The sequence below is a fragment of the Aspergillus nomiae genome (genome assembly GCF_001204775.2).
Source record: "Aspergillus nomiae NRRL 13137 chromosome Unknown contig00031, whole genome shotgun sequence".
Lineage (NCBI taxonomy): Eukaryota > Fungi > Ascomycota > Eurotiomycetes > Eurotiales > Aspergillaceae > Aspergillus > Aspergillus nomiae.
Genome location: NW_015378086.1, coordinates 97,982 through 125,185, shown reverse-complemented (window position 1 = coordinate 125,185; position 27,204 = coordinate 97,982). Strand labels below are relative to the sequence as shown.

At 52.6% G+C, this 27,204-nt stretch overlaps 3 protein-coding genes across 3 annotated transcripts; 2 read left to right on the top strand and 1 right to left on the bottom strand.

Annotated features, from left to right (window-relative positions):
* Positions 1 to 264: 264 nt before the first annotated feature.
* On the top strand, positions 265 to 21,174 carry ANOM_003159 (nonribosomal peptide synthase; the record flags this gene model as incomplete). Its single annotated transcript, XM_015548416.1, has 8 exons — positions 265 to 783; positions 844 to 1,924; positions 1,981 to 2,445; positions 2,496 to 4,198; positions 4,267 to 12,114; positions 12,174 to 15,604; positions 15,724 to 19,754; positions 19,811 to 21,174. The coding sequence occupies 8 exons, from the start codon at positions 265 to 267 to the stop codon at positions 21,172 to 21,174; spliced, it is 20,442 nt and encodes a 6,813-aa protein (XP_015410364.1).
* A 2,563-nt stretch (positions 21,175 to 23,737) lies between these two features.
* On the top strand, positions 23,738 to 24,942 carry ANOM_003158 (Ankyrin repeat protein; the record flags this gene model as incomplete). Its single annotated transcript, XM_015548415.1, has 3 exons — positions 23,738 to 23,775; positions 23,844 to 23,941; positions 23,996 to 24,942. The coding sequence occupies 3 exons, from the start codon at positions 23,738 to 23,740 to the stop codon at positions 24,940 to 24,942; spliced, it is 1,083 nt and encodes a 360-aa protein (XP_015410363.1).
* A 388-nt stretch (positions 24,943 to 25,330) lies between these two features.
* ANOM_003157 (RTA1 domain-containing protein) lies at positions 25,331 to 26,830 on the bottom strand (the record flags this gene model as incomplete). Its single annotated transcript, XM_015548414.1, has 4 exons — positions 25,331 to 25,741; positions 25,799 to 26,042; positions 26,107 to 26,485; positions 26,719 to 26,830. Coding segments are annotated over 4 exons (1,113 nt in total), but the record flags the coding sequence as incomplete, so codon positions are not given.
* Positions 26,831 to 27,204: the final 374 nt, after the last annotated feature.

Genomic DNA, 27,204 nt, shown 5'->3' with positions numbered 1-27,204 from the left:
GAGGATTAATATCTACCCAGTTCTTCCCACCTTTCTGGCGGATGTACTTACCGTATCTACCAAACGTGCCTGGTCTATAGAACTGCTCAGCTCTGATCTTCCGTGAAGCAATCAGACTTTATCATTCTTTCTCTCCTTACACTACGACCGTCATTGTCTTGCCAACTTCTCCATCTCCTGTTACCTCTTCCTCTACCCTTTTAATTGCATTCCCACCAACTTTTACGTACCTTTAAACTCGATCACCAAGTTATACTAATCACAATGGGTGACGCCGGAGACTACACCGCTTTCGAGGCCATCACGGCCCAAATCCCCATGGGATCCAAGGGGAGTTCCTTCTTTTTCCCCACCCTCACTGACGGAGTTATTATAGATAAAGAGCAGACCGACCAGGCGCGAATCCCCCTGGACCTGGGAACCGTGTCCCAGGGAAAGGCCCTGGCTGCATTCTGCGAACGCCATGGACTGTCGGTCCTGAGTGTGCTGAATGTCGCCTGGGCCATGGTTCTCTCCGCCTACGCCGATACCGAGGCGATCGGGTTTCTCTTCGTTCGATTCGTCGCCGGTGTGCCTCATGTGGGTGTCTACCAGGCGGAGATCGACGGGGGCAAGTCCGTGCTGAAGACGCTCGTCGACGCGGAAGAGAAGCTGCAGGCCAGTGTTTCGTCATCCGCCCTGATGACACCGGCCGAATTCCAGGAATTGTCCGCCCGAGCGGGTGGTCCAGCTTTCAACAGCGTTGTGATGCTGTATGATGGAGAATCCCCGGAGCGGGAACAGGTACGGACTCTGGCGCGATGATTGTGATCGACTGGGATGTTGCTGACAAGGAGCACCAAGCCGGGCAATTACCTTGCCATTCACGCCCGGTACCTACAGGACCAGTTTGTCGTCGACCTGCAGTGTCCGACTTCCTTGATCCCCGCCTCGCAGGCAACACACTGCGCGGCAACTCTCAGCCACGTACTCGGTGAGATCATCAAAGCCCCCCGAACCCCCCTCTCCGAGGTAAGTTTAATGAGCCAGGATGGAATGCACCAGATCTGGGAATGGAACAAGCGGATGCCCGAAGTGGTCTCCCGCTGCCTGCACCATCTCATCGATGAGCGGGCCCGCAAAGAGCCCGAGGCACTTGCCATCCAAGGCCCAGATGGGTGCATGACATACGGCGAGTTGCAGGCGCTCACAGATCGCCTGGCCCACTCTCTGGTGGATCGGGGTGTGGGCCCTGAAGTGGCCGTGCCTCTGTTCTTCGAGAAGTCCAAATGGGCAATCGTCACCATGATCGCTGTCGTTAAAGCGGGCGGTGCCATTGTGAATCTGGACGCGAAACAGCCTCGGTCCCGTTTGATGGAAATTATGGAGCAGCTGCAGGCTCCTTTGATTCTAACCTCCCAGCAATATGAATCGCTCTGGCAGGACAACCGCAATGTTTTCTCTGTTCATCAGGAAAGTGTGATGGCACTTCCGGCGCAGAAAGCATCTCCAGCGGTTGCAGTCACACCCAAAAACATTCTGTACATTATCTTCACCTCCGGAAGTACTGGAACCCCCAAGGGCTGTGTGGTGGAACATGAGTCCTTCCTCACGGCTGCAATCCAGCACGTCACAGCGGGCGAGATCGACCCGACTAGCAGAATCCTCCAGATGACACCGTACACATTCGATGTTAGCATGCTCGAAATCTTCACCACTCTCACTACCGGTGCCTGCGTTTGCTTCCCCAGCGATGAGCTGGCACAGCATGGAATCGCTCATATCATCAACGCGCTGCGCATCACATGGACCTTCATGACCCCTTCGGTGGTGCGCTTGGTCGACCCCGCTGATGTGCCCACTCTGAAGACTCTGGCTTTGGGAGGTGAAGCATTGAGTCAGGTCGATGTTACGACCTGGGCGGGCAAGCTGCATCTGATTAACGGTAGGTTCCGTGCAGGCTGATTTGGGCCAAATCAATTTGCTAACCTTTGGCATTAGGATATGGTCCCAGTGAATGTTCCGTCGCAGCAACGATCAACCCCCACCTCACTCCGGCTGCCGACCCGGCGAACATCGGGCGCGGTTACGGTGCGGTCTGCTGGGTCGTCCACCCAGATGACCACAACCGCCTTGTCCCAATCGGGGCAGTGGGTGAGCTGCTCATCCAAGGTCCGATTGTTGCCAGAGGCTACCTCAACGAGCCTGCGAAGACCGAGGCGGTATTCCTGGACGAGGCACCCGTGTTCCTCCAAAACATGACCTCCAAGCCAGCCCCATTCCGATTCTACAAGACCGGTGACCTCGTCAGAAACAACAGCGATGGCACAATCAGCTTTATTGGGCGAAAGGACCGCCAGGTGAAACTTCGAGGCCAGCGTTTGGAGCTAGGCGAGATCGAGCAGCGTCTCTCCGTGGACCCCACGGTGCGTCATGCTCGCGTGCTGCTTCCCAAGGCAGGGCCTTGTAAAGGAAACCTGGTGGCTGTACTCTCGCTCCATGCCTTCCCCTATGAGGGGCCACGAGACGCGACGTGCACGAGCTGTTGATCGACCAGAGAAAGCAAGCACGCGGATTCATCCCTGAGATTTCTACCCGTCTTGCTGCCCAGGTTCCCGGCTATATGGTACCCACCTTCTGGGTGGTGGTAGCTGCCCTTCCATTCACGACGTCCGGGAAGGTCAATGGTGTTGTTTTGAATCAATGGGTTCGTGATATGGACGAAGACACTTATAACGAAGTTGCCGGTATCATGGAAGAAGAAGAAGAAACCAGCGAGACCGTGCAATTATCCGAAATGGAGCTTCTTCTGCAAGAAATTTGGGCGGAGGAGCTGGGTCTTCCATTGCCGAAGCTGAAGTATAACCGGTCTTTCATTGCTTTGGGTGGTGATTCTATTACAGCCATGAAAGTGGTGGCGCGGTGCCGCCGGGAGCAGCTGAAGGTCTCAGTGCTAGATGTGGTTCGGGCCAAGAGCCTGATTGATTTGGCTTCCAAGACCGTCCGCTCATCCCAGGTGTCTGTGGAGGAGGACACCGTTATTGCCCCGGCTTCCACGCCTGCCGAGCGAACTGCCGCCATCGACGATGCGCTTCTGTCCAAAGCTGGACTCTCTAGCAAGGACGACGTGGAAGATGTCTACGGCTGTTCCCCTGTCCAGGATGGCATTCTTCTGAGCCAGGTCAAATTCCCCGGCACGTATGAAATTCGACGTGTCCTTAAAGTGCTTTCCATTATGGATGCGAACACGACGATTTTGGGTCTTCAGCGTGCCTGGCAGGGCGTTGTAGATCGCCACCAATCTCTCAGAAGCATCTTCGTCGACGCCGGTGGTATCTTCCAGCAGATCGTACTCAAGAACATCACTGCCAGCGTATATTGCTGCGAGTACATGTGCTCAGATGATGAAGTGGAGGTAACCAAGTTCCTGAAGTCTCTGCCTTCGCCAACCTACAACCCCTCAGAACCCCAGCACCATCTCACCATCTGTCGTACCCGTGGCGACAACGTCTACATGATGGTCGAGCTCAGCCATGCGATTGTGGATGGTGGGTCCACCGAGGTAGTCTTGCAGGAGATGTCACTGGCGTTTGACGGCAAATCGTTCACGGAGCCTGCATCGTTGTACAGTGACTATATCCACTACATCTCTTCTCCGGAGCACTCCCAAGGCGAGTCCATGAGTCACTGGACCGGCTACCTTGCAGGAGTTCAACCGACCATTGTTCCCATGTACCCTCGCGATGGGGCCTCCAAGCAGATCCGGTCTGTGAAAGTTCCCTTCGCCGGAATGAAGGATCTGTTAAAGTTTTCCGTAGCACATGGAGTCACTATTGCTAATGTGATACAAACTGCATGGGCCTTGGTTCTCCGGGCGTACACTGGATCCGACGATGTCTGCTTTGGCTACGTGGCCTCTGGCCGTGATGTACCTGTGAAAGGCATAGAGAACGCTGTGGGAGCGTTCATTAACATGCTGGTTTGTCGGGTGCGGTTGGACCAGCACCAGGCTGCTCTGGACGCGGTCGACACCATGCAGAGCGACTATTTTACCGCTTTGGCCCACCAGCATTGTTCCCTGGCACAGATTCAGCATGGTCTGAATCTATCCGGTATGCCCTTGTTCAACAGCATCATCTCTCTCCAGAAAGGTGTTCCGGACCAGCAATTTGGCGATGCGCTTTCTTTCCGGGCAGTTGAAGAAGATGACCCGACAGATGTAAGTGAAGCCCTTGAAGCCCACTCCGAATCCCAGAGAAAGCCACTAACAGGTGTTTCTTTTGATAGTTCGATCTTGCCGTTGCTATTGACATAACTACTGAGGATGTCGAGATTTCTATCGGCTACTGGTCCTCTTTGTTGACACAAGGCGATGCCATGAATCTTGCCAATACATTCAGCGCTGCGATCTACGGAATAGTAGACCAAGCCGGAGTTAAGCCGGCCGATATTAACCTATTTAATGATCAGGACCGAGCCCAGATCTTTGAGTGGAACAAGGCTGAACCAGTTGCGGAGTCGGGTTGTGTGCATGAATACTTCTACGAACAAGTCAAGAAGCAACCTGATGCGCAGGCAGTGTGCGCTTGGGATGGCGAGTACACCTATTCCCAGCTCGACGTGCTGTCCGAGAAGTTAGCCCATCACTTGGCGAAGCTGGGGGCTGGACCGGAGGTACTGATTCCCCATTGCTTCGAGAAGTCCAAATTGGCAACAGTGACTATGGTGGCGATCATGAAGTCTGGTGGTGCTGGTGTTGGTCTGAGTTCTGCACATCCGCTATCCCGCATTCAAGATATTTTAGACGGATGCCAGGCTCGTGTTGCAGTTGTATCAGCGCAGCACGCCAAACTGCTTGAAGGCCTCGTGGAACATATTGTTGTCGTGGACGAAAGCTTCCTCGACGAACTCCCTGCACCCACCGACAACTGCACACTTCCTCAGGCGCAACCATCTAATCCAGCCTTCGTGTCGTTCACGTCCGGCAGTACTGGAAAGCCGAAGGGCATTGTCCTCGAGCATCGCTCCCTCATCACCAGCATTCAAGCTCACGGGTCTGAATGGGGTGTCGGGCCGGGCTCGCGTGTCCTGCAGTTTTCTGCCTACGCGTTCGATGCTAGTGTCTCTGACACGTTCACCACGTTGACTCGCGGTGGCACGGTCTGTATCCCATGTGAGAAAGACCGCGTCGATGATTTGGCCGGCGCAATCAACAAACTCGGGGTCAACTGGGCTTTCCTGACACCCCGGGTTCTCGGCCTGCTCTCCCCGGAAACCGTCCCCACTCTGAAGACAGTCGTTCTGGGAGGTGAAGCGATCTCACGTGAAGATATCTCCCCGTGGACCGATGCTCTGGAGTTGCGCATCGTTTATGGACCTACGGAATGTACCATTTACAGCATGGGAACGGATCCCTTGACCGCAGACAGTGACCCCGCAGGATTAGGACATGCTGTTGGAACCCGCCTCTGGGTGACAGATCCTGAGAATACTAACAAGCTCCTTCCCGTTGGCTGCATTGGTGAACTGGTCATTGAGGGCCCCTTGGTCACTAGGGGATACCTGAATGAGCCCGAAAAGACAAAGGCAGCTTTCTTCGAAGACCCAGCCTGGTTGCCTAAGCCCGAGAATGGTCAGCCACGCCGTTTCTACAAAACCAGTGATCTGGTCCGCTACTATCCAGATGGCCAGCTTCGGTTCATTGGCCGCAAGGATACTCAGATCAAAGTCCGAGGCCAGCGTGTGGAGCTGGGCGAGATAGAGCATGCAATCCTGGAGAATCTGCCGGGTGCTGCGCATGTCACAGTGGACTCGGTCGTGTTGCCTCAGCAGACATTGGTAGCTTTCCTCAAGATGGAGAACGCATTCCCTACGGAAAATGAACTCTTTGTCCCACTATCAGCCGAGTTCACGGTGGAACTGCGGGCCCTTGAGAAGGTCCTGTCAGAGACATTGCCCGTGTACATGCTTCCCAGTCTGTTCATCCCGATCTCTCACATCCCAATGACTATTTCGGGCAAGGTCGATCGGATTGCGCTCCGCCGTGCCGTCCCCGGCCTTTCCCACGAGCAGATGGAGATGTATGCCTTAGCCAACCAGGACAAGGCCGCCCCCCAGACCAAGGAGGAGGAACAGTTGCAGACTCTGTGGGCAGCTGTTTTAGGAAAAGATCCTAACGTTGTGGGCCGCAACGATAACTTTTTCCGACTTGGGGGCGATTCAATTGGTGCCATGAAACTGGTCGTCGCAACACGGGAAGCAAACCTCTTGCTTACTGTCGCTGATATATTCCGGTATCCGGAATTGTCTCAGATGGCGCAACGCGTTGAACTAGTCAAGGCTGACGAACAAGAGAATGTTTATGAACCATTCTCGATGTTAAAGAATGCCACCAATACTGACGCGTTGCTGGAGGAAGCCGCAGGCCATTGCTCCATTGCGCGCAGTGACATCCAGGATGTATATCCTTGTACCCCTCTGCAGGAGGGTGTGTTCTCAATGTCAAACACCCATACTGGTTCTTATGTCGCTCAATCTGCATTCCGGCTGCCAGCTGGCTTTGATATGCAGCGATTCAAAGACGCTTGGCAAACCTTGGTTGATGCCCACTCAATCCTACGCACCCGTATTGTCACTATCGGCTCTACATCGTATCAGGTTGTGTTGACGGAGGACGCTTCTAAACTCGAATGGCAACAAGGCTCTTCCTTGGAGGAATATCTCCAGCGCGACCATGCGATTGCCGTGACCAGTGGCACCCCATTAGCTCGCTATGCGATCGTTGAAGATGGCGAGTCTTCTGTCTTCGTCTGGACTGCTCACCACGCCGTGTATGACGGATGGACTGTCCCACTCTTGTTCGAACAGCTGGAACAGGCCTACACAGGCTCTTTCAAGCCCTCTACAGCACCGTCATACGCTCAATTCGTGGAATATGTTCAAGAAACCGATCCCGAAGCATCGCAAGAATTCTGGCGCTCGATGGCTCCTCAAGAGCCACCCTCCTCCTTCCCTCGGTTGCCATATGCGACCTACCAACCCAGGGCGAAGAAAACCTGCCACCGCGATGTCGAGGTAGCCTTAGAATCTGGATCTAGCCTGACCATGGCTATCCTCTTGCGAGCAGCCTGGGCTATTGTCATGGCACGGTACACTGACTCCGAGGACATTCTTTACGGGTTGACGCTCTCGGGACGTGATGCCCTCGTCCCCCACATCGAGGGCATTGTTGGTCCGACCATCACAACCGTTCCGATGAATGTTCACCTGGACCCCAAGACATCCCTTCAAAGCTTCCTTGAGAGCCAACACGAGCAGAATGTCGAGATGATGAACTTCCAGCACGTCGGACTGCGAAACATTCGTCAGATCAGCCCTCAGGTGTTGGCAGCGACTGACTTCACCAACCTATTCGTCGTCCAGCCTAAGGCAGACGGGAGACGGGCTTTTGCTGAGCTCGAGATCGTTCCGACGGACATGACGGAGTTTGATCCTTACGCTTTGGTAGTTGAATGTAACCTCGGAGATGGCAGCGTTCACTTGGAAGCTCGCGTTGATGACGATGTTCTGTCGGTGGATCTGACGGAGAAGCTTCTGGGTCACTTCGAACATGTCTTGCGACAGATCATTCGCCCATCTGCCGATGTTAAGCTAGGGGATATCGATCTCTTCAGCAAAGAAGATGAGAAGCAGATCTGGGAGTGGAACGCTGTGGCACCGACCGCGGTCAATGAGTGTGTTCACGAGAAAATCTCCCAACAAGCCACTCTCAACCCCGGAAATATGGCTATTGAGGCGTGGGACGGAAGTTTGACTTACGGTGAGCTTGATGAGCTGTCCTCGAGACTTGCTTATCATCTGTCTACCGAATACTCTGTCAAGCCCGAGACCCTGCTGCCTCTGTGCTTCGACAAATCCGCCTGGACGGTGCTCACCATGGTCGCCGTTGTTAAGGCCGGAGGAGCCTGCGTCATGTTAAATCCTGACCACCCAGTGACCCGTCTTCAGGCCCTAATTGAAGACACGGGCTCTCACCTCGTCCTTACCTCGCCACAACACCAGGGCCTCTTCGGGTCCGTCTCGGCTTCTGTTGTCCCGATCACCAAAACCCTAATTCAAGAATTGCCCCCCGTCTCGACATCTCAGCGCGCGTCGCTTCAAGTCCAGCCTACCAATCCAGTTTTCATGATCTTCACATCTGGTAGTACTGGAAAGCCTAAAGGCATCATCGTTCAGCACAATTCAGTTTGCACCGTGGCCGCGCAGCACGGTGAAGGTCTAGGATTTGGTGGACCAGGTTCGCGGGTGCTGCAGTTTGCTTCGTACAGCTTCGATGTTAGCATGGGCGAAACGTTCTTCACGCTGATGAAGGGAGGCACTCTCTGCATTCCCACCGAGCATGATAGAGTCAACAATCTTGCCGGGGTGATCAACTCCATGCAAATCACATGGACGTTCATGGCCCCGACAGTCGCTGCCCTGGTGGACCCCAAAGAGGTCCCCCACCTTAAGACACTCGTTCTAGGTGGTGAAGCCGTATCGCAAAGCCTGGTCGATCGCTGGGCAAGCCAAGTACACATGATCGACTCGTACGGACCGGCAGAATGCACTATTTGGGCATCCCATGCAAACCCGAGTGCCACCGTCTCGCCTGCGAACATCGGCAGTGGTACCGCCTGCCGGTACTGGGTGGTGGAGACTTCTGATTATAATCGCCTTGCCCCTGTCGGCTGTGTGGGTGAGCTGCTCATCGAAGGGCCGAATGTCTCGCGAGGCTATCTGAACGAGCCGGAAAAGACGAGAGATGCATTCGTTGAAAACCCAGCATGGATGCACGGAAAGGAGACACCTCAGTACAAATTCTATCGCACTGGTGATCTCGTTCGTTACAACCCCGATGGAACTCTGAACATTGCCGGTCGCAAAGACAGCCAGGTCAAGTTCCATGGCCAGCGTATCGAGTTAGGCGAGATTGAGTTTCACCTCCGTGCTCAAAAAGCGGTTGAGGCTGGAATGGTCACTCTTCCCAAGACTGGCCCGTGCAAAGGCAAGCTCGTTGCTGTGGTGGCGCTTGCAGATTTGCAACCATTGGCCCTTGAAGGTGATTGCGTCGAGCTCGTTTCCGATGATGCGAAGTCCACGGCCCAGCCTCTTATCATGGAGATTGAGGAGGAACTGACAAGTGTACTGCCTAGCTACATGGTTCCCTCCGTCTGGATTGTCTTGGACTCCATCCCATTGACTGCATCACGGAAGATAAACCGCGTTCCCATCACACGTTGGGTCACCAGCATAACCGAAGACACCTACCGCCGGATTGTGAATATCTCCTCCGCCAGCGTTAACCTACCCACAACCGCCTTAGAGAAGCAGCTGGCACAGGTGTGGAGCCAAGTCCTGAACATCCCTGAGAAGTCTATAGGCTTGAACCGATCATTCATGAGCTTGGGTGGAGATTCAATTACTGCTATGCAGATTGTTTCCCGCTGCAGAGCCGTTGGAATCAAGCTTAGCGTTCAAGATATTTTGCTCCCGAAGTCGTTGGCGGCAGTGGTTAGTCGCGCAAGCTCAGCCGGCGACCGTGCTGTCACTAGACAAGAAACGTACGATGTGCCTTTCAGCCTATCGCCCATCCAGAAGGTATATTTCAACGACGTTGTTCGCCAGGCGACCGAGCATCATTACAATCAGAGCGTTTTGCTGCGCTTGACCCGCCCTGTCTCGACGGCTGCAGTTGCATCTGCCATCGAGCAAATTGTGGCCAGGAACTCCATGTTGCGTGCGAAATTTATTAGGAGCGACAATGGGGAGTGGTCGCAGATGGTGCAGAGCCAATCTAATGGTTCCTTTAAAATTGGCTTCCATTCAGCCGCCAGCCGCCAGCAGATGCTTGACGTGATTAACTCCTCCCAACGAAACGTTGATATCGAAAACGGGCCGATCTTCGTGGTAGATCACTTTTCTCTTCGTGACGAGGAGAGAGGAGAGTCAAGCTTTGATTGCCGAGAGGGACAGCTCATCTCTCTCGTCGCGCACCATTTGGTCGTTGATGCTGTCTCATGGCATGTAATTGTCGCTCAGCTGGAAGCCTCCCTGTTGTCAGAGAGTAGCAGCCCTCATGCTCCGATGCCATTCCACAACTGGGCACAAGAGCAATGCCACTTCGGAGAGCAATTGGTTTCAAAGTCGGTATTGCCCAACGACATCCCCCCTGCCAACCTTTCATACTGGGGGATGCAAGAATTACCCACATGGAAGAATGTTGAGGAAGTCCGTTTCACAATTGATGAGAACACCACCTCACTCCTGCTTGGAGCGGCCAACACAGCACTGCGAACCGAACCTATCGATATTCTCTTGGGGGCCATTCAGCAATCCTTCAACCAGACCTTCACAGACCGTGCGGTGCCTGCGATCTTCAGCGAAGGCCATGGCAGAGAACCTTGGGACAGCTCCATCGACCTATCTGAAACTGTCGGATGGTTTACCACCTTCTATCCAGTTCACAGGCGTATGAGGAAGGATGAAAGTGTCAAGGATACCATCAAGCGAACAAAAGATGTTCGTCGTTCCTTCACCGACAATGGATTCTCATACTTTACCTGCCGCCATTACAGTGCCGAAGGTCGCAAGGCTTTCAACGATCATAGGGCCATGGAGATATGTTTCAACTATCTCGGACAAACACAACAACTGGAGCGAAGTGATGCCCTACTGAAAAAAGAGCCCCTCCGTGCGGATGAGGAGATTCAGAATATCAGTGAAGGTATGGGTCGTTTGGCAGTCTTTGATATCTCTGCCGCTATCTCCTTCGGTCAGCTGGGCGTCTCATTCTTCTTCAATCGTGATACGGACCGTCAGGAACAGATCCGTGATTGGGTCAAGCGATGCGAGAAGGCCATTCAATATGCCGCTCAAGCTCTAGTGGCCAGCTCGGTGGAGCATACTCTCAGTGACTTCCCTCTCATGAAGATCAGTTACCCTGCTTTGTCGAACTTCACAAACACTGTTTTACCGGCACTGGGAATTTCCCCTGACAACGTGGAAGATTTGTACCCATGCTCGCCGATCCAGGAAGGCATCCTTCTTAGTCAGACCCGACAGCCTGGTACTTATGAGGTTCGCCAGCTTTTTGAAGTTGTGCCTAGATCGGATGTTGGTGCCGTGGACCTCCCACGTCTGTTGAAAGCATGGCAGCAAACTGTGGACCGTCATTCCATCTTGCGAACAGTCTTCATCGGTTCGTTGTCTGGAGATGGGGTCTATGACCAGCTTGTATTGCGATCATACCAAGCAACGGTTCAGCACCTCACTTTCTCCGGAACGGACGTTGTCTCACTTTTCCAAGGCCAGCAGTCCCCAGATTACACCAAGCCCGTCCCTGGTCATCGCCTGACCATTTGCGAAGGCCCCGAATCGATCTACTGCCAAATTGAATTGAGCCACACCCTGGTCGATGGCACATCGTTGGCACTCCTAGTCCGTGATTTTGTCTCTGCGTATGAAAGTACGCTGCCCTCTGGGCCAGGTCCCCTCTACAGCGAATACGTTCGCTACCTGGACAGCCTGTCTAAACCTGCCTCCCTCAAGTACTGGGCCGACCGTTTGACTGGTGCTCAGCCTTGCCATTTCCCCAACATGCGTATTGGCAATGGAGACAGCGGGTCTGAGACAAAGACTTTCAACGATATGCTCATCCATATTGACGAAGATGGAAAATTGCAAAGGTTCTGCGAGTCGCAAAGTATTACCATGAGCAATCTTGTCCAGGCTGCTTGGGGAATGGTCCTCCGAGCTTATACATCGAAGGAAGATGTCATGTTTGGCTACATGGCCTCGGGGCGTGACGTGCCTCTTGATGGGATTTACGATGCAGTGGGTCCATTCATCAACCTACTGGTCTGCAGACTGCACCTCGTCGACGACCTGTCGGTCTACAAGCTGTTGAAGGATATTCAACTGAGCTATATGAGCAGCCTTCCTCATCAACAGACATCACTCGCAGCGATCCAGCATGAGCTGGGCAACAAGGATGTCGCCTTATTCAATACTGTCCTTTCTTTGCAAAGGCAGCCCAGCCAAGGCCCACCTCCTCAGGTTGATTTCCATATTGTGGACCAAGCCGATCCAACTGAGGTATTTATCTTCGTCCTAGAACTGAAAGCAATCTCGGATCTTACTAACTTGCACGATAGTATGACATCAGTCTGTGTATCACCACCCACGATGTACCTGGTGTCGAGATCCACATGACATATCTCACGGCCATCCTCAGCAACTCTCAAGCAGATGAACTGATGCAAGCTTTCACCAATGTACTCGGAACTCTTGCTGATACCCCTGAGATGAGTCTGTCGAGCGTGGATGTCATATCACATTCGCGCGGCGAAGAGCTCCAGAGATTGAAGGATGTCAGCCGGACCCTGAATGGTCGCACGTTCGACCTGGCTTCCATTCAAAATCGACTTACGATGGCCCTCCTAGATACGGAGGACGCTGTTGTTGAAGTGATAAGTTTGGATCAGCTGGGTGGACGCCAATGCATGGCCGTCTTCCACGCCGAGGTCAACGACACCAGGGCAGAAGTTTCTTTGTTGCCCATCACCGACGGACCTCGGGCTAAATTTACAGATCTAAAAGAAACACTCGCACGCCATCTGCCAGAGGAATTGATTCCAACGCTTTACTTCCCCGTCAACGGTCTCCCATTGGAAAGGGCGGCCCTGCAGAAGCTTGTTGACGGCCTGAACGAGCAGCAATTGAAGCAGTATCAGCTTGTGACCGTCCAAGAATGTGCAGCGTTGACCGCAAATGAGAAGATCATGCTTGCTCTCTGGGCTGATGTTCTAGATATCTCAGATAGCAGTACAGTTAACCCCTCCGACAGCTTCTTCCGCCTCGGTGGCGATTCTATCGGAGCCATGAGACTTGTGGCCGCCGCTAGGAACCAGGGTCTTGTTCTCACTATCAATTCAGTCTTCCAGAAGCCTACCTTGTCTGCAATGGCCACGGAACTCAGTCTGCTTGACCAAAGTGAGGAGCACCAGCTGGAGCCATTCTCCCTGCTACCATCGCAGCTTGATCCCGAGCAGCTCGCTACTGAGGCTGCCTCGCTGTGTGGTATTTCACGCACCGCCGTCGAAGATATTTACCCTTGCACACCCCTCCAGGAAGGTCTCATGGTTTTGAACCGTCAGCATGCAGCATCCTACACTAATCAAACAGTCTTTGCCATTCCAGACACTTTGGATCTACCACGGTTCAAAAAAGCCTGGGAAAAGGTCGCGGAGCGAAGCACCATTTTGCGTACTCGTATGGTTAACGCGTCTGATGGCTTGTTCCAAGTTGTCCTGAAACAGACCATGACCTGGGAGTCTGCTCATGACTTGGATGCCTATCTGAAGCAGGATTCGTCTAACCCAATAGATTACGGCCAGCCAATGGCACGTTATGCAATCGTATCTGCCCCCACGCAGAAATACTTTGTCTGGACTGCCCACCACTCAATCTATGATGGAATGACTATCCCTATCCTCACCAAGCAGGTCTCTGCTGAATACAATAGCGAAATGGCTCTGCCAGAGGTCCCCTATAACCGGTTCATCCAATATATCAGAGCAACCAACCCTGAATCTGCCACTGAGTTCTGGACTGCTCAGTTCGCAGAGCCCTCTCTGACATATCCAACATTGCAAGATCGTACCTACCAACCGTACCCGAACAACAGTACGATCAGCTCAGTGCATTTGTCAAGACAGCCGTCCGACATTACCTTCACCACCATTCTGAAAGCAGCTTGGGCATTTGTTCTTGCTGGCCTGACGGAAACTGAGAAGGTGACTTTTGGGATCACGGTTTCTGGTCGCAATGCAGCTCTCCCAGGTATCAACCAGGTTGTTGGTCCCACCATTGCGACAGTTCCCGTGAGCATCGCGGTAGATGGTAGCCAACCTCCGCTCGACTTCCTCCGAAGCATCCAACAGCAGAATTTGGATATGGTGCCTTTCGAGCATACCGGTCTTCAGAACATTCGCCTCATGAGTGAACAGGCTAAAGAAGCCGTTGAATTCCAGAACCTTCTCGTCATCCAACCAAACACGGCACCATTTAAGCCCTCTGATTTCTTGGGACTCACTAATGTGGCAGTTGACCGCGGCGACGATCAGGACCCCTACGCGTTGATCATAGAGTGCAACATTCTCGACGATGGCGCCGAAATCAAAGCTTTGTTTGACGAAAACGTCATCTCCAGTGAGGAAGTTAAGCGGATCATCAGTCGCTATAGTCGTGCTATTGAGCGTCTCAGCTCAATTCAGGAAGCAGGCGGCGACGAAAATATCAACACGCTAGAGGAGATTGGAACCATCAGTGAGGAAGACCTACAGCAGATTCTTGAATGGAACAGGGATCGCCCGGAAACTATCCAATCCTGTGTTCATTACCAATTCGAGGAACAGGTTCGGAGGCAACCTGATGCTCTCGCCGTTTCCTCGTATGATGTTGAGCTTACCTACAGTCAACTTAACATGCTGGCTGAGAAGTTGGCTCACGAGCTTATTTCACGTGGGGTCAAACAGGAGATGATTATCCCTCTCGTTTTCAACAAATGCTCATGGACTATTATCGCAATGTTGGCGGTTATGAAGGCTGGCGGTGTTTGCTGCATGTTTAACCCTGAGCATCCCAGGGACCGAATCCAGCTTTTGCTTGACGATCTCGATGCTAGCCTGGTCGTGTGTGACCAGGCGTCATCAGCAATGCTCTCTTCATTACTCCCTCCATCGGGAGTGCTCCCAATTGGTGGCGACTACCTCGACAGCCTCCCCTGCCCAAATGAGCCTGTTGGTGCCATTGCCCAGCCTTCCAATGCTGTATTCATCGTATATACCTCTGGAAGTACTGGAAAGCCGAAGGGAAGTATCTTGGAACACCGCTCCCTTGTAACTGGTCTTGTTGCGCATCTGAGTGAGATGTCAGTTGGTCCTGGTACCCGCGCCTTCCAGTTTGCCTCTTACACCTTTGATGTCTCCTTTGACGAAATTATTGGGACACTGATGCTGGGAGGATGTGTCTGTGTTCCCTCAGAGTACGAGAGGATGAATGCCCTTACGGATGCTATGGCCAAGTACCGTGTTACCTGGACGGAACTTACCACCACTGTTGCCAGTCTCTTGGTACCAAGTAGTATTCCCACTCTCAAAACTCTGGTTCTCAGTGGGGAACCACTCACTAAAGAGGTCGTCAATTTATGGTCTGATCATGTGCAGATAATCAACAGCTATGGACCCAGCGAATGCTGTGTCTGCACCACCTGCAATTCTCAGACCAGTACCATCAAGGACCCTACTAACATTGGCCGAGGGCTGGGATGCACTCTGTGGGTTGTAGACCCAGATAATATCGACCGGCTGTTGCCTATTGGCTCCACTGGCGAGCTCCTCATTGAGGGCCCGATTGTTGCCAGGGGATATCTGAACGAGCCCGAGAAGACGGCGGCAGCATTCATCAACCCCCCAAATGGTGGATTCCTCACGACAAAGGCAATGGTCGCATGTACCGCTCGGGTGATCTGGTCAGATACAACCGCGATGGAAGCTTCAAATTCATCGGCCGCAAAGACACCCAGGTAAAGCTTCACGGGCAACGCATTGAGATGGGCGAAATCGAACATCGTATTCGAACCGTATACGATAACAACTCATACCAAGTGGCGGTCGAAGTTCTAACACCGAAGTCTCGTGGCAGTCTTAAGATCCTCACTGCGTTTATCTGTGCGCCTGAGACTGCCTCTGGGGACGTGGACTCCCTACTTGTTCCCCTCTCTGGCCCACTTCGACGAAGTTTCCAAGCCTTGCATACCCGCCTGCTGGAGGTTCTGCCCAAGCATATGGTGCCACAACTCTTTATCCCCGTCTCGCATATGCCTTTATCCCCCTCCCGCAAACTGGATCGAAAGGTATTAAGGACGGTTGGGAACGGCCTCTCGCCAGAGACACTAGCTTCATATGCTCTTTCCAAGGTGGACAAGAAAGCGCCCTCGACCGAAACAGAGAAGGCTCTCGCGCAACTCTGGGCTCGTGTGCTCGGCACCGACAGCATCGGTGTAGACGACCACTTCTTCCACCTCGGCGGAGACTCGATTGCCGCGATGAAGCTTGTTGCCGCCGGCAGCAAAGCAGGTCTTTCCATGAGCGTTGCGGACGTGACTAATTATCCTAAATTGAACCAGATGGCGGAGAATATCGATGGCTCCTTGTCAAGGAAGAAGACCAGCGATGCGCCACCGGAGCCTTTCAGTCTGTTGCCTGACGACCAAGTCAAGGATCTTGTGGCCCAAGCAACCACTCAATGTGCGGTGGACGCCAATGTGATTGAGGATATGTACCCTTGCACCTCCTCGCAGGAGGCACTAATGGCACTCACCGCTAAGGATGAGACGGCATATGTATCGCGACTTGTCTTCCGACTTCCCGTTGATATCAATCTTGAGAAATACCAACAAGCCTGGGAGTCCTTGGCCCAGCTCCAGCCGATCATGCGCACCCGCATTATCTACACAGATGATTCCAAATCCTTCCAAGTTGTTATTGCTGAGCCGCTTGTTTGGCGATGGGAGAGCTCTGTGGAAGATTACGTGAGGGCCGATAAGCTCTCGCCTATGGTCCATGGCCAACCTTTGATGCGCAACGCCATCGTCCCTGGCGACGAGCACGATCCACGCCCGTGCCTGATTCACACCTCTCATCATGCTGTCTACGATGGCTGGAGTCAGGGATTCATGTTCGAGCAAGTCGGTATCATCTACCGGGAAGGCTTGTCTGCCCTTCCCCCAGTCATCCCATACAGCAAATTTATCCAGCATCTCGCTACCACTGACCGTGAGGAATCTGAGGAGTTCTGGCGCTCCCAGATTGAGGGAAATCTCCCCGCCCAATTCCCTACCTCCGCCCACTCTGCTCAATCTCTGCGACCCAACCAGACCCGCTCCTTGCACATTCGCCTTCCGCAGAGGGACAATCTTACTTTCACTACACCCACCGTGTTGAAATCGGCCTGGTCTCTCCTCCTCAGCCGCTACACTACCTCTGATGATATTGTCTTCGGCCATGTCCTCTCCGGCCGTAGTACTTCGCTTCGTGGTGCTGCAGACATAATGGGACCGATGATTGCAACGGTACCCATCCGTGTCCGGTTAGATCGAGCCCAGACAATCGAGGAGCTCATGGGCGGCATTCAACAACAGGCTCTGGATATGACACCCTTCGAACAGTTCGGCTTACAGAACATCCGCCGAATCCAGCCAAACGGCTCGGCCATTGCCGATTTCGGTCACCTGTTTATCATCCAACCTATTCTTGAGGATTCAGAGAACGATCTAGACCTGGAACAAGTCTCCTCGGTGCAGTTTGATTTTGACACCTACCCACTGATTATAGAGTGTCATCTTGGTGACTCAGAACTCGATGTTCGTGTCAGATACGACGATATGCTTATTCCTGAACAACAAATGGGATGGTTGCTGCAGCATTATGAGAATCTCATCCACCAGCTCTTCCGCCTGCCTCAAAATACTCTTATGGTGGATATCACTATGACTGGCCAAACTGATGTGGACCAGCTTCTCGACTGGATGGGCGCCCCTATTGAACCCGTTAATGCCCGTGTGCACGATCTATTCAGTGTCCAATCTCGATTCCACCCACAGCGCAAAGCAGTAGATGCTTGGGATGGCAGTCTGACCTATCAAGAACTGGATCATCTATCCTCTCGATTCAGCGACACATTAGTGAAACTTGGGGTGACGGCGGGGTGCACTGTAGGCTGGTGCTTCGATAAATCCAAGTGGGCCATTGTCTCACAGCTTGCCGTCTTGAAGGCTGGCGGAGCATGCGTGAATCTGAATCCAGAGGACCCTGTCTCCCGTCTGACAGAAATCGTCCATGACACTGGCATTGACCATGTCATTACGGCGCCACAATATGCTGACCTGGCTGCCGCTATTGGGTCCAGCCATGTTGTCATCGCTGATACAACCACGGCTTCTGAGGTCGCAGCTACCAGTGCTGACCTTCCCCGAGCTCGGACAGCCGTTGACCCTTCATCGCCCGCGTACCTTGCCTTTACCTCTGATAGCACCGGTAAGCCCAAGATCATGGCGATCGACCACAGGGCCATCTGTACCAGTATTCGAAACCATGGCGCCGCATTGAAGATTACATCCAAGTCTCGCGTGCTGCAATCTGCCGCCTACACATCCGATATCAGCTACGCGGAGATCTTCACAACCCTTCTCAGTGGTGGCACTGTGTGTGTTATCTCTGAACATGGTCAGACCAAGGATCTGGCTGCTGCCATTGACCGGGTAGGCGCAAACTGGGCCTGCCTGACCCCGAACGTCGCCAACAGCATGCGCCCGACTGACGTTCCCAAGCTGAAGACGTTAGTTCTGAGTGGGGAGTGCCCGTCCCAGGATAATTTACAGGTTTGGGCGGGCAAGGTCGATACCCTTCTCAACGCTTATGGGTCCAGCGAAGCATCGGTCTGGTGTGCTGTGTCACAGTTCACCCATCCTAAGGACTCATTTGCCAACATCGGGTTCCCAGTTGGTTGTCGATTGTGGGTTACTGAGCCGGAAGACGTCAACAAGCTCGCTCCTTTGGGCTGCTTGGGTGAATTGGTCATTGAAGGACCTATCCTGTCGGAGGGTTACTTGGGTCAACCTAAGGCCAGTGAGGTCGCATTCATCGATCGTCCCGATTGGATGCAGCACACATATCCTGCTGATGGATTCGCTCGTGTTTACCGGACTGGTGACATGGTCAAGTTCAATGTCAATGGTAGCATTGAGTATCTGGGACGCAAAGATACTCAGCTTAAGATGTACGGCCAACGTATCGACCCTCGTGAGATCGAGCACTCCATCAAGTCTCACATTCCTTCGACGTACGATGTCTTGGTAGACACTACATTGGTCTCGTCCCGCAACAGAAACATGCTTGTTGCATACCTCTACGATGAGTCTGTACAGTCTCCTGATGTTGAAATCGACAGCCTGGCCGATACCATGACTACCAACTTGCAACAGGAGCTTACTACAGTCCAGTCTGCACTACACACCTCCGTTCCCCATTACTTGCAGCCCATCCTCTTCATCCCCCTCAAGACCATGCCCACTGACTCCCTTGGCAAAGCGGATCGGAATCTGCTTAGTCGCATGGTCGATTCACTCTCAGACGCTCAATTGCAGACCTTCTCGCTGGCCACCGCCGGCAAGAGGCCCCCCAAGACGGAGATGGAACTCACGCTAGCCAGTCTCTGGGCGAATGTGCTTATGATCGATCGTGAGTCGATCGGGGCAGACGACAGTTTCTTTGCTTTGGGTGGTGATTCCATCGTCGCCATGAAACTGGTCAGCCTCGCTCGTGCCTCCAAGATCTTTGTGAGTGTCGCTGATATCTTCAACCATCCTTCCCTTGTCGACATCGCTGCTCTGGCTACAGCCAACGCACCTGTCACCCCTGGAGATGGGACTCCTGTCTTGTCTCCGAGCAAAGGATCATCAACCTGTGATTCCAGCCTTCTGGACGCAATTGCTGCGAAGGTTGGAGTCGAAGAAGGCCACGTCGAAGAGATTTGCCCCACCACCAGCATGCAGGAAATTGCGCTGATTGGTGCCATGACGCGGCCCCGTTGGATGCTCAACTACTTCTACTTCGAGAGCTCCGATCCAGTGGATGTGGACCGTCTCCGCCAGGGCTGCTTCGACTGGTACGGCAGTTCAGCATTCTTCGCACCGTCTTCACGGAACATGAATCCCGATTCTGGCAGGTAGTCCTCCGGCAACTTGATCCGGTCTTCCTTGTCATCCCCACCGATGACCTCGACGAAACAACCCAGAGAGTGTACGAGGAAGGAAAGGCTGGCAACCTTCAAATCGAGAATCCCTTCGTTCAATTTGTTCTGGCACAGCAGCGACGCGGCCACGCACATCGCCTCATCATGCGCATTTCGCACGCACAATACGATGGTGTCTCACTCCCCACCATTTGGGAGGCCTTGCAGAAGGCGTATACCGGTCAAACCCTACCCTCCAGCCCGCCCTTCTCGACCTTCACCTCATTCTGTCCGGCATCCGATGACCCCGCTGCCATTGAACACTGGCGGTCCCTTCTAGCGGGATCTACGATGACAAACTTCGTGGAGCGCCACAAGCCGGGCCTCCGAGATGATTCCGATGAGGTTCTCTCCGTCCGGCGCCGGGTACCGAATACCACACTCACGAGCGACGGCATCACCTTCGCAACCGTCGCCAAGTCCGCCTGGGCCCTAGTCTTGGCTCGCATGGCAGCTCGACCGGACGTTGTATTCGGCCACACCATTTCCGGCCGGAACTTGGCAATTGACAACATCGACCGGATTGTTGGCCCGTGTCTTAATGTGGTCCCCGTCCGCGCTCAGTTCCAGGACCGCTGGACTGTGATGGACCTCCTTCGCACTATCCAGAACCAGCAGGTGGCCAACATGCCGTTCGAGTCACTCGGATTGCGCCCAATTGTCGAGCAGTGCACGGATTGGCCGCGGTGGATGCGCTTCAGCAGTGTTATCCAGCACCAGAACATTGAGCCGGATCGGGCTATGATGATGGGCGATGGGTCCTACGAGCCTGGCTTCATCGGCTCGGAACTTGATCTTATGGATGTATCGATCCTATCAACTCCCGCAGGCGATCACGTTGACATCGACCTCATTACAGCGACATCAGTCATGTCCGCAATCCAGGCGGAGGACTTGCTTGACCAACTCTGTCTCACGATCCGCTTCTTCTCGTCCAGCCCATCCACTACCTTTTTGCCATCGGTGGAGGAACTTGAAGCCGGCCAGCCTCTGATTCCTATGGTTAGGGAATCCACCGTACCAGATATCATCATTGGCGCGCCGCCTGCGGACTCTTCCGAGCCCAAGGTGGCCGCTTTACGAGAGGCCGTGCACCAGGCGTGGACCGAGACTCTGCCGTCGACAAATAAATCAGTCGTGTCTCCAACAGAATGCTATTTTGCAGCAGGCGGTGAACTTGTGGGCTTGTCACGGGTGCTGCTGCGACTGCAAGAGCATGCACCCCAGCTTCGCCTGGAGGACCTCCTTCACCACTCTTCAATGGAACAGATGGTGAATCTCCTATACACTCACACTCCTTGAATGATGTAATGGTTGCATATCTTTATTTTCCTGTGGCTCTAAAAGCTTTCATCTGTATGTCTGATTTCGTCTCTTCTTCTGTATCTATCTCATTTGTCTCTACTTTTGTGTTCTTGTCTCGTGTACTTTCTCTATCTACTTTGTGATTCGCATAACCTTCTGGAAAGGCTAGACAATAGATTTCATTTCATTTCAAGTCGTGCAATGGTCTGTTAACGTAGTATTGCCTCCCTCTAAGTAGAAGTATCGAACTGGTGTTCGTAGGCTATCCTATTGTTACCGGTGCTTCTGATGTGAAGATGTAGTGTACTGGTCACCTGACATGACCGTGTTTATGATTTAGTTATGGATGATTTTTACGTTATCTTTCTTTTGGACGTTGACTCGGCGATGATCGATTGTAATTTCAATAGGCTACGCCACACTGAAATTCATGTCACCAGTTGACCATGCCCTACTTCCACGAACGGTAATCAGGATTGAGTTACGGAGTAGCGCAGTTTCATAAATGAGGGCTGGTGTAGCTTATTGCTTAGATTGTATGTTTGCTAGTGGACAGGCAATCTAAATATATCAGTAGGGGTCCAAATTTAAAGCTTACATACTAAGACCTTGAATCTATATTTATGCATCCCCGTAGATGGTTCCTGTCTAGAACAATGATGGCCGACGTCACTGTAATATATATAATTCCTCGAATTCTCTCTACTTTCCAGCATATGGGCGGAATGTAGGACCCAAGAGGGTATTATTTCTGAGCTAATTAATAGTTATCTACTAAGACCATGTCTCTTTGCAGCCGAGGACGAGGCAAACTGCGCAAGGATTGATTGTCTGTCCTTGCCTCTTTTGCATGCTAGTGAGAGGCCCGTGTGCGGTGGAACCCTAGGATCAGGTATCGATCCCGTTTCTGCCTTGTTTCTGCCAGATTTCTGCCTCGTAAAGCGGGAAGAAATTTGTCATGAGAGAGGCGGAGTTGGGATGTTGGGGGGATCGTATCAGATCGGGTTTAGCGAATGCCAAGTGGAATGCATGCTGACAGTAAGAAGGGATGATCTCGTGTAAGTGCACTGTTCCCAAACCGCTGGGTGAGTTCTCGCTGTGTTTAGACCTATTCAAGTATCAACCTACGTTGTACTATAGTAAGGACTTGCGATAGCCAGCTTCTAGTCCGGTCGTGTTGGACTGATGGCCTGAGTCAGGCAGTTTGGGAAAACGAGGGGGATTGTCATGCAATCGTATCTGGGAAGCTCCACCAGACAAGAATGCCAAGCCACCAACTATAGTGCTTCTGTTAAGAGGGGCTTGGTTATGGATCCCGATCCTTAGTTCGGTACCTGGTCCCTTAGTGCTTATTCTTCGGGAATTTCCACTGGGTGACTCTATTTTTGGGTGCGTTCAAACAAGGAAACAGGACTGGTCGGGCACTCCGGCTGCTGCGTGGGCCATCAGATATCCAGGCTCGATTGGCTCGTAGGGATGCGGAGGCATACATCGAGGTACTGGGCATTGCCAGTGTTAACCCAGAGCAGTAAGTTCCTTGTTTCATATCCAAACTACGGTCAACCCCCAGTGCCCGAGTCACCCTAACGTGAGCCAGTAGCCATTGTAACTGCCCTTCCCACCGTGTCACAGGATCTTCTTTCGCAACGCTTTGACAGTTTATTTTCTTACTCTAATCTCTCGGGTTCATTTCTGAAACAAACGGACCGGAAATCATGTACGCCATGGCTCGCTGTGCCGTTGTTCTGGCAGTGTTTTACATTTGCATAGTCTGGTACTTGGGACTCCCGCGCATGACGCTGTAACAATTCTATGACTGCGGACTGTTTTTAACTCTATACAGTTCTTTTTTTAGAGCTTCATACGTTAGTTCCGATCTCCAGTGTACAATTGCATAGTGCTTTGATCTACCCCATGTTCATGTTTGTTCGAGCCCGGGGTTTTGTTTGGCCTTTTACTACATGTAGACACTCGCTGTGCAAATCAATATACATCCTCTCGTATAGAGCCAACCGCAGACTCGGATCCCATCTTGCCTCTCTGAAGAAAGAGAGGCAAAAGATCCAGAAACCATAAACGTCCATATTCAAATGTCGGATGATCTCATCGAATAATATTACCAACTCAACTCCACCGTAAGCCAACGTTGGCCCCTTCCTAAACGAGGCAGTTCAGACTAACAGGATCCATGGACTCGACTGCGACCCAGCAAAATATTGTCCCATTGGTGTCCTTCGACTTAGTCCGTATCTGCCATACTTTTGGATATCGGCTCGTTTGGTGAAAGTAGGAAGTGATCTTCTTCGTTATGGACCTCCCCATGTGGCAACCATGTGGCCGGCGCCCTAAATTGACTTTGCTCAGTAATTTCTTTCGTAAGATGAACATACGCTAGGATACCAATCTAAAAAATCCGAGCAATGTTGGGGGCAGAGGTCTGGGACTGCATGCAGTGAAGATGACGGGGTGATGTTTCCCCCATACATATATGTAGAGGGCCCAGGGACGGGCGATGGCCCCCGTTCGTGAAAACGGATAGCCCATATCTTATAGTATCGCGATGAGAATGTCAGTTGATCCCCATTGCGCGATGATCACGTATGTATATCCCTTTCAGACCCATTGTTTCTCGTCTTCATCTGCTGATCAGCGGTCGTGGGTGATAGTTCCGTTCAGGTCGTCGGCGAGAACTGGGCGAACATCGATGATCGGGTGGAGCGGCGAAGGGCTCAAAATCGAATTGCCCAGAGGGGATACCGTAAAAGTGAGTACTGGAGGACGGAGATGATGCCTTGATTCCGTTAACCATGTTATGTAGGGCTCAAGAAGGAAAAGCTGGAAGGAGCTAAAGAGGCAGCAGCCAACGCTCCTAAGGAGGAGCAGAAGCAGCAGCAGCAGAAACAACAGCAACAGCAACAGCAGCAACAACCCTTACCCTCCTTTCAGACCCAGGTGAAAGTACAAACCCCTCCGGACTTTCAGCTCTTTTCTCCTCCACTGGACGGGCTGTCCTTCCCCGAGTCGTGGACTCCGCCGTCACTCGATGGCTCCCAACGACCGACGATGACTGGCCGGGGGCCTTCCTACAATCCCATCGAGGAAGCATATGCGCTGGCGAATACTAGCAACGGCAACCTCACAAACTCCCAACCCCCAGCTGTCCCCGTCCCTGCAGCAGGCACGGTCAAAGCTCCCCAGACACTCCACGCGCCCACCCCTAGTATAACCCCGAATCCCAGCCCCCCAACGGTTGTGGATTCCGTTCCGTCACATTCTACTCCCACGGGAGAGTCTTCATTCGCCAATACTGCCCTTCACCGGGCGGCTCTGTACGGCCATGAGTCTGTTCTGGGGGTTTTGATCAGTGCGGGCGCGGATGCTTCGATCGCCGATAGCGCGGGGCTGACACCCCTGCATCTCGCGGCGATGGAGGGACACGCCCGCCTGGTGACACTGCTATTGGGCTCGCCGACCGGCAGTGGTGTGAATATCAACATGACAACGCGGGAGGGCGAGACGGCGCTGCATCTGGCTGTGAAGCATCACCGGCCAGAGGTGGTGCAAGTGTTGCTCTGTCCGACGCGTCGCCACGCCCTTCAGGTAGACGCACAGGATTGGCTGGGCCGTACAGCCTTGCATCTTGCCTGTGAGCGAAATCGGCGTGACTTGGTTGAAATGCTGGTGCAAGCCGGGGCCCAGTTGGAGATCCGCGATCTCGAAGGCCAGACGCCCTTGCATACCGCATGCCTCGGGAAGAACATGTAATCCCGCTCTTCTCCTCCAGTGATATCCCTTTGATTGATGCGTTCCATGGTTTACGTCGTTCTTACCCTTCTTACATTCTTTCAATATTTTATTTGCTTTGTCTTATTTATATCCTATGTGCTGGCGTTGGAGGCAAGTGGTTGTGAAGAATTCTATCCGGAGTTGTTCTTGATCTTTATAGAAGCATCACAGTTCGTTATTCATTGTGGATATCTGTAACCCATACATATGTTGATATCGGTCAACTAGAGCATAACATAATAAAGATTCGAGGTTCTACAAAACAAAGAAACAATTAAAATGAAGAAAGAAGCAAAAACACCCAAAAACCAGCCAGGTCCAGCCTTTTTCCCTATCCCACACAGTCTCATTCCGACCCTAACCGTCCTCAACGAACATAACCATACTCATTGCCATAGCCTCTTCGACCCGATTCCACCTCGTTCAGGGGCCACCGTCCTCCGCCATAGCCAGTCTCACGCTCCTCGTCACTGGGGCGCGTGAGGGTGTATTCCGAGTCGTTGACCGCGGTATACTTCTGACTAAAGCCGACTCGGCGCTGCTTCTTCGCTTCCTTCGCCTCCTGCTTCATTTGCTTCTTCTCCGCGCGCGAGAGCTTAGGGAACTCGCTGTCGGGACCCGGCATTATGCGACCAGGGTGCAATGCATTCCAGAGCATCATGCCGATGCAGATGGGCACACACTCGAGGATATAAAACGGGGCCTCCTTGGTGCTCAGCACGGTCTTTCCGGCCTGGTTGGGGTTGGCGAACTCGACCAAACGGTAGACGATACGGGTCTACGTCGTTGTCAGCATGCTGGTTATGCAGAGGGTGGGAAAAAAGAGCACACATACCGTCAGGCAGAGCAATGTCACGTACATGCCGTACACCATCCATTTCCACCCATTTCCGCGCTCGATGTTCCGATATCCCGACAGCATGCGCTTATGGAACACGATCAACAGAGCGAGGAAGCAGAGGATGAAGAATTCCTGGATGGCGATACCGGCGGTGTAGATGTTCATTCCAGTCCGATTCAGCTTCTCGCCGAAGCCGTCGGAGTCCAGAATACCACCGGTGCCTTGGATGATAAAGGCGCTAGACCATGGTCAGTGTCTCCGGAGTCGACAGGATTTCGCGGAGATGGTGCAAGGGCGCTCACGTTATATCGAGCCAGATAAAGATCTTGGCCATGCTCTCGGCTTTGATGCCCTTGATTTTCTTGTTCGGGGTGTAGTAGTAGACCATGCGGCCGAAGATCATGTATACGAATGCGTTAATCCACAGCGGGGCGAGCAGGACGAGCAGCTGTGCAGCAGCGAGGGTGGATGACTTGGTCTGGTCCAGTGTCGAGTAGGCTCGCATGATCAAACCCAGACATTCCCATCCACTGCCGACAATGATCACCCAGCAGAATTTCTTACGGTAGAGAATCGCCAGCGCCAAGTGGCCTGCGAACGTCACTCCGAAGAGGACGGAGAAGATAATGGCAGCCGCGGGACTGGCACAGTAGGGATACTGCGCATTCTCGTTGGTGAGATCTGCATTAATTCGTCAGTTTTGCGGTGCTCATAAAATTGGAAAGTTTTGAGGCTGAAAGTGTTGAAAAATACTGGTTTTGGGGAGGGAATCCACATCGTGGTGTAGATAAAGATGTGGGAACGGGGAATTAAGAACGTGGGATAGCGGGGAATTTTTATTAGACGTGGAAAACAAATAGCAAAGAAAACAATAGGGTAGACAAAATGGCACTAGAGGAATTAGAGGAACATACCGCACTTCGCTGTTAAACCCATGACGCTAATTGACAACCAGTGTCTTCGCAGCAGAGGTTTTCCAGAGTATTCAGACAAACGGAAAGGGGAATGAGAGAGGGAACGAGAAGAGAGGAGGAGAAAAGTGGTTGTTGAGATGCAGAGGGAAAAAACGGATTACCTGCTGCATTCTTAAACTAGTAGGCTCACCCAGGATCGACAGAATGACGGTGCCTAAACCCATTGGCCCACCATATTTTTAGAGCCAACACACGTCAGATTCTAGTTGGGGGGAAACTAGACTGGGATGTGAGGCTCGAGGGCTGCAGGCTGAGCCCACGCTGCATCTTAGCGTCCCTGCGAAGTGAGACGCTTAGGGCTGATTTCCCGATTGGGGTGTTATAGCGCGACCCGTTGGATAAATATCTTGCGAATATCTTCAAACAAAGAGTCGGAAATGAGCCTTGCAGAAACAAAGAAGATCATCTCAACAAAGAAATAACGAA